This window comes from Eucalyptus grandis, chromosome 6, assembly GCF_016545825.1.
Source record: "Eucalyptus grandis isolate ANBG69807.140 chromosome 6, ASM1654582v1, whole genome shotgun sequence".
NCBI lineage: Eukaryota > Viridiplantae > Streptophyta > Magnoliopsida > Myrtales > Myrtaceae > Eucalyptus > Eucalyptus grandis.
This window is the reverse complement of record NC_052617.1, coordinates 9,949,278-9,956,659: the sequence shown is the minus strand read 5'-3', so window position 1 is coordinate 9,956,659 and position 7,382 is coordinate 9,949,278. Positions and strand designations below refer to the sequence as shown.

Genomic DNA, 7,382 nt, shown 5'->3' with positions numbered 1-7,382 from the left:
TTCTAAGACGGTCAACATTGGGGATGCCATTAAAGCATGTCGAATGAAATAGCCACTAGTCTGCTCCAAACCAAGAACACCTCCCACAGTAGATTGTACTTTAAGTAGTAGACCATCAAATTCACATATCCAGAACAATTCTATATAAGATTCGTCGGAGAAGGAGGAAGAAGGCCCGGGGGCGGGGGGGGTGGTTGGGAATGGAAAGATAAATGTTTCACGAGGTAGAAATAAGGGATAATACAAACTGAAGAATCCAGAAACAAGACGTAGTTAACATAGATTATAAAATAAGGCATAAATTAAGCATGTCATCGTAAGGTTCAGAGGTACTTTAAACATCAATCGAGCGGGATGATGTAGCAATGGCGTTGAGTCCACTGCCATCAGAAGACGATTCATACTCAACGGGATCCTCCACGGCTTCATCAGTCTGGGGGCAGAAATATTCTTTTTGTTAGTCGTTGCAAGGTGGGTCCAAAGGACCCAAAATCAGTTGAGAAAGGGAGTGGGAGAGTAGTTTTTTTGTAGTTGGCGAGCAACTGATGCCCAAGGACCTTTCTCGTACTCATACCCAATATCATTGTGTACCGCATGACTATTCACGAGAAATCTATATACAGATTGCGGTGCATTTTGAGAGAGCTTAGAAAAACTTGAACTGTGGCAAATTCGCTTGTTGACACCTACGCCCATCTTATTTCTGTCCAATATTTGTGCTTCCAAAAGACCAGCCCTCATAGATTTCACAAGGTTCTAGATATAGCTAGCCCTCATTTATTTCTCTCCTCCAAGAACAATTTAAAGGGATTAGAGACTTCTTTGATCAAATTAAAGAGAGAATGTAAACAATCTAAAGAAATTAGAGACTCCTCCGGCCAACCTAACCTAATCAAATTAAACATAAAGGAATTCAATAAGTTCAAATATGCAATCGGAAATACAAAGTCCATGAAAAGTATTCCCGAAGAATAGTGATCAATTTAAAAGTAAAAAGAGGACTTGAAAGTGCAAATAGAAGTACCGAATGAGGTAAAATAGAAAAGACAACAAAAAGGAAACGTAAAAGCATTTAACATGCTCTCTTAAACTATCCCAACCAATAAAGTAGAACTTCCCAATCAAATTCTACTTTTACTAGGGCTTTAGCATCCTTCCAACAAGGATGTCATGATGAATTTCAATTTTATTGTACGAGAATTCTGCAGCCACTAATCATTTCTTATCTCTATGCCGGATCATTTTGTGACCACAAAACTGCTCACTTATAACAGAGGGATTTGCATATCAGCATATGCAAAATTTTGTATACTCAGAATGGCCTGTTTATAGAAAAACCGGTGTGAGAAAATCTTTTAAATTCTCCCCCCAAAAAAAAGAAAAGAAAAAGAGAGAGAGAGCGAGGACTAGAAGCATTGTTATTAATTCAAAGTTAAGGGAGATTTTTTTTTTTTTTTAATTCTTGAACATCGTTGAAACAACTAAGGTTTAATAATAACATGACTACTATGCTGCACTTTCAAGCTGTAATGGAATTCACTTATCAGTGTGTAGCACGGGCCTAATTGCTAGTTTCTGAGTAGTTATGAGTTATAACACTCACTATAAAAGTTAGGAATAAAATAAGCAACCCATACTGCGGGAGAACCAATCCTTAGAAGGGACCAAAGGGAGATGGAAAGGATAAAAGAAGTAAAATTTGATCGGGACTTACCAAGAAACTTGATGAAGTGTTCAAGTGTAGAACGGGCAAGGGGATGATCCCACTCCAGCGACTCCCACGCCTGCTGATTTATCCGAATCTCTTGAAGAGAAGGGGAGGAGAAGGGAGCCCATTGTCAAGCACAGGCAGCTGCAGAGGAATCCCTTCAGTTTTGGACAATTGCGAATAGATATCAACTGGAGGGAATTGCATCTCGTGGTCCCATCGCATATGCTCTTCAGCTCCGGAAGATTACATAGACCAAGGTTCATTAACTTCAGGAAGGAAAAATGCGTCATTTTGGCAACAGTGCCCATTATCACCTCTATGCCCTTGCAGTCTTTGACTAATATCTTGAAGAGAAGGGGGAGGAGAAGGGAGCCCATTGTCAAGCACAGGCAGATGCAGAGGAATCCCCTTCAGTTTTGGACAATTGCGAATAGATATCAACTGGAGGGAATTGCATCTCGTGGTCCCATCGCATATGCTCTTCAGCTCCGGAAGATTACATAGACCAAGGCTCATTAACTTCAGGAAGGAAAAGTGCGTCATTTTGGCAACAGTGCCCATTATCACCTCTATGCCCTTGCAGTCTTTGACTAATATCTCTTGGAGGAAAGGGAGGTGGAGCACCATGTCTTGCGTCAGCAGCGCCCTCTTCATGTTGTTGCAACAATTTACTTCAAGATATGTAAGGTGACAAGTGGCTCCGCTTGGCAATGGGCCATGTATTATCTCCTCTAAGTTCTCACAACACTTTGTTATAATATCGTTCAGATTTGGAAGGAGAGTGGTCAGCCACTCCCATTCCATCACTCTCTTCATTTCATGACACCCGGACAATTCCAATGATTGCACACTTTCTGGAAGCAGAGCGCAGCCATCACCACTTGTTCCATCTATACTTGCAGCGATATGGTCGCAACTATCAATGAGTAAAGACCTCTCAGTCTTCCTCCCACACCAAAGGCTGAAATTTTCTGGTGCACCCATCACGAGCATGTACCGTTGGCAACTATTTCGCTCGAGAGACCCCACACATGCATTGAACATTTCCACATTGGAAACAGAACAATGAAGTTCCTCCACCTTCTGTAATTTTACCTCTTCTCCTGCCCTTAGCTTTTTAATCGCGAGATATTGCAAGTTCACCAGCTTCCCCAACACTCCCTCCGGTAATGTCTCTATCTTTGTGCCATCTAGGGCGAGGTACCTCAGGTTTGCCAACATCTCCATGCCCTCTGGCACTTCTTCAAGACTTTCACACCCTTTGAGGTCCAACTTTCTTAGGGATCCCAACTTTCCAACATAAGGAATAAAGCGTAATGCGAAACAACTTTGCAGTAACAGTGCTTCCAAGCTCTCCAACTGGGAGATGGAGTCCGGTAATTTTGTGATTCCAGTGCGGCCCAGATCTAGAACCGTCAGCCCCTTTAGATGTCTGAAGAAAGATTCATGGATGTCTCCCAAGGTCGAATTGTCATACAAAGACAGCCGCGTCAGTTTAGGGCAATTTGGTGATACGTTGTATGGCATTTCTTCTATTTTGTTGCCTTGTAAAAAGACTTTCTCTAGACGATCAGTCCAGAATACTTCCTCCGGTATTTCTTTCAACCCCATATAGGCCTTAACCATGTGAGTTGTGCTCCGCACTACATGCAATGCCATGTCCCTTGTCAACGGGTGTAGATACCGATGCCCTTTTTCAGGATCCAACAGGCCAGCCCCTTCTATTTTATCCAATATATTGTTACCCTGATCGTACAGTCCTTGCCTGGTGGCAATTCCACCTAACAAACCTTCTTCTATAAAAGACTATCAAATACTCTCTGTCAGCTTCTGAAAGGAGATTTCCAGAACAAAGCATTGAATGCAGGAAACACTGTTGCACTTGTTCATCACCCAAGTTCAAGTAACTGAGCTGCAGACTCTTGAACACATCAAGCTCCATCCTGGACTCTTCTAAATTTCCCAACATGTCTCTCCACTCACGCTCTTTCTTTACCCCTCTCATGCGACTTGCAATCTCAATGATCCCAAGTGGCAGACCACAACACCTATCAAGAAGAGACCTTGCAATTTGTACAACTTCCTGAGGGAGTTCTCCCGCAAAGCAAAGCTTCTTTAAAAATAACCTCCAAGAATCTTCCATATCGAGAAGCTCTATCTTAATTTGCTTTTGACAGAGCATCATACGACACACATCTGGTGATCGAGTTGTCACTATCAACTTTAGTTTGCCCGTTTCAACTGGAATACCCACATCCTTAACTTCAAAGGGCTTCCAAAGGCCATCTAAAATTAGGATGCATCCCTTCTTTGCATTCAGATGTCCATACAATAGGCCCGCCCTTCTCTTCACGTCCTTCTCATTTGAAAGATTGTCTAGTCCAACCGCATTGGCAATCTCTCCTTGTAGCGCATAAACACTAAAATCCTGAGGTACAGCAATCCAGAATACATATGACGGAAGATAATCAAGGAGACTGACATAGACATGCCTCAAAATGGCCGTCTTGCCACTCCACCCATACCATAAACACCGAGTATGAAAAACTCATTCCGCAATATAGTGTAAAACATCTCCTTCACCTTCCGTCGAGTTTCTTTGCCTAATAATTCTTCTTTTGTCACCAAATGAGGTGTTTTGCTAGATCTAACAAGTGCCATCGCCTCTTGCCGAAATCTTCCTGGAACTGGAAGAATCTGTTCAACTTCTTTGCTCAACCCTTCCACCTCTGCTACTTTCTACGGTGGGAAAGATATTCCTTCTCTAATTGCCTGCACTACACTCCAATATTGCTCTTCTATTCTCATCCACTTCGACTTTAGCTTGTTCATGTCCGCTTGGCGACTGCCGATGAGTTCTTCCAGCTTTCTTTTGAGAGATGTCATATCCGCGTTGGCAAGCCTACGGGTACCTCGTTGACTCTTAGCTGGTGCAACATGCGTTCTCGCACCTAAACTCAATTATAAGAGAAAATTCACTATTAGGTACTTCCGAGATATATTTTATAGATATGTTACACATACAGATATAAAAATTGTAACTTTGTATTCACTTTTTCAAACAAAAATATTATATACAACATTCTATATGATAATTGATATGTTATGTAGGCATCATGTCACAATAGTAAAACACTAGCGACCCCACATAATGAGCTCTACATTGGAAAAAAAAATTGACTTAAAATTAAAATTCATAGGAATTATCTTTGACAAATAATTTAATCATATATACGCCAATGCTCATGTAGGAGATCGTAGGAGACAGAGAGCCATGGCTTTTCAAGATTCGAACGCCAGACTTCAAAACATTTGTCTTTTTCATTTTCAAAGATCTAGTGATTATCAATGACCGACTCTAAAACTCCTCTTTTCCTATTAATTCCTGACTATACTGTTTCTCCATAACTATTAGAAATCTGAGCATCCTGCCTATATCCCTGTTCTTAGGTGAAGATTAGAAGACAAATAAAGCAGCCTGCACAAGCTTCAACGTATGGCAAATTTAGAGATGCATGCATGCCATGTGGAACCTCCATATTGCATTCTCCCTCTTTGGTATTCAGTGGGCACAGTTTTCAAACTGTGCTCTGCAGATTGAAAACTATATTTCGCTTCTGTCTTAAAAACGGATGCTCTTTATGCAGATGATCTAAGGGGATAGAGAGAGCCATTGTTTTTCAAAATTTAAATGTCACACTTAGGAGCACTGTTCTGTCCATTTTCAAAGATCTATTAATTATCAATGACTGACTCTTAAACATCCTGCACGAGCTTTTACAAAAGGGGAATTGGGAGATGCACATACCTTGGGGAACCTCTGTATTGGGTTCTTCCTCTTCTGCATTCAGTAGGCGTGGCATGTTAGACAAATCCTCTGCATTGGGTTATTCAGTGGGCATGGCATGTCAGACAAATCAACAACAATTCGTTAGGCAGAAACTCAACAAGCTCCCATAATTTAAATGCCGCGCTCGGCATTTCGCCTGTAACCCACAGAAGAGTGACAGATATGTTTCAAGTGACTGGGTACCAACAAGCAAGACCCTGGGAACTTCTTTTGAAAAGACAGGAAACAATGCTCAAATTTTGCTCTTCAGATTAAAAACTATTGCTCTGTCGTTTGCTTCTTATACACAAGCCTGGCTTAGTTTTTCCGTGAATGACTCGGATGCAGCAAATTGTTCTACCAACTCAAAATTTCAGCCTATATGAACCTATATGTGAAATCATAGATTCATAATGAAAAAATGGGACGGGGATTTGGAGATTTGTAAGGATAAAAGATTTGGTGAAGTGAGCATGAAAAGTGAAATTTTGAGTCAAGCTCACCAAAACCCAACTTAATTGTCCAATTTGATTATTTGGAAGTTTCCAAACTCCTAACATCACATAATTTGCTGCTACATCTAAGATTCTCTCAACATTATTTCATGGCCCCGCTAAGCTGCACCCTCAAGTTCTTCAATTTGCTTATTTTCTATTTTATGCCAATCAATTGTAACGATGGACGGTAAACTATCCAGTTTGCCCGCATCTAGTATGGCTTGGCTTGACCAAAGGCTTTCAACCCCAGTTGGAGTTGAGAACGATTGAAGTGGAAGCCATCAGTCAAGCCAATTATGTAACTTGGCGTTGATAAACCAATAAAAATCTTCGCTCTTTGCTCAACGGGAACATTAATTATCTTATTTGATAGAGAACGCCTTCCGGGAAAAAGCTCCAGACACAAGACCAGACATGATTATTGCTTATTTTCTGTTCCATATTTGGCCGATTAAACAATTTAAGTGTCTTATGTTTCTTACAGATATAGAAGATCTGGAAATTTAAGTAGAAATATCCTTTAATAGAGCGTCACGAGTTGCAACAGAAAATTCAGACAGGCATGCAATTGCATAACGAGGGCAAAAGACAACGTACAATGAGGAGGACTGAAGTTCCGGTCCAGTTGCTAATCTCTGGCGTCGATATGTTCCTTCAGCCCCTGATCACACGCCCTCGACTCCGGTTACAGCAAAATTCCCATGGCCCGGCTTCAACTGCCCGCTCGAGTTCTTCTCCCTCGATGTCGATCTCGTTCGCATGGAAATTTGGAGAGGCGGGATACGGCCAGAGGAAATAAGGAAGAGGGAAGACAGAGAGGAGGAAGACACCACAATATAGGTATAGAAAACCCTAGAAACCGAGAGTGCCCCTCGATTGTCGTGCTCGGCACATCTGCACCGTTCGTTTTCAAACGAGCACAGACCATCGTTGGATTATGTAAATCACCCCCGGCCCACAAAAAAGAACACCAAACACAAAAAAAAAAAAAAAAAAAAAAAAAACAGAGAAATTTTATTTACATTCAAAATTTCCGAAAATTGATTCCATAAAAAAACCATATGGTATTCCCAAATCATTGACCAGAATTACTAATCCTTGAAAGGACGAAATTGCATTTAAATTTACTTCTTTGTTTTTTCTATATGAAAAATTACTCAAGATGCATAAAAAAAAAAAAAAACTAATTATCTCATGATTGCTTGATTTGCATCTATTATAGGGAAGTACAATTATCACGACCCTAGCCATGGGAAAAATGCCAAATGTTCTCATGATATGAGTTAACATATGGCCATGGGAACACGAACGATTTCTCTTGCAAGATGATGCTTATGCTTGGCTA

The 7,382-nt window shown here is 40.9% G+C and overlaps 2 protein-coding genes across 4 annotated transcripts; both read right to left on the bottom strand.

The window, feature by feature from the left end:
* Positions 1-201: 201 nt before the first annotated feature.
* On the bottom strand, positions 202-6,854 carry LOC104429436 (disease resistance protein RPS2). Of its 3 annotated transcripts, XM_039315613.1 has the most exons (5): positions 6,635-6,854; positions 5,520-5,588; positions 2,056-4,662; positions 1,715-1,804; positions 202-433 (listed from the first exon to the last, which is right to left on the bottom strand). In XM_039315613.1, the coding sequence occupies exons 3-5, from the start codon at positions 3,368-3,370 to the stop codon at positions 429-431; spliced, it is 1,410 nt and encodes a 469-aa protein (XP_039171547.1). In that variant the 5' UTR covers positions 3,371-4,662; positions 5,520-5,588; positions 6,635-6,854; the 3' UTR covers positions 202-428. The 3 variants fall into 3 exon arrangements, with proteins under 3 accessions (XP_039171547.1, XP_018722220.2, XP_039171546.1); XM_018866675.2 differs by lacking the exons at positions 202-433; positions 1,715-1,804 and having other exon boundaries at positions 1,846-4,662; XM_039315612.1 differs by lacking the exons at positions 202-433; positions 1,715-1,804 and having other exon boundaries at positions 1,846-4,662; positions 5,520-5,552.
* Positions 3,453-4,372, bottom strand: LOC120294298 (probable disease resistance protein At1g15890). The gene is made up of 2 exons (XM_039314310.1): positions 4,223-4,372; positions 3,453-4,139 (listed from the first exon to the last, which is right to left on the bottom strand). The coding sequence occupies exons 1-2, from the start codon at positions 4,370-4,372 to the stop codon at positions 3,453-3,455; spliced, it is 837 nt and encodes a 278-aa protein (XP_039170244.1).
* Positions 6,855-7,382: the final 528 nt, after the last annotated feature.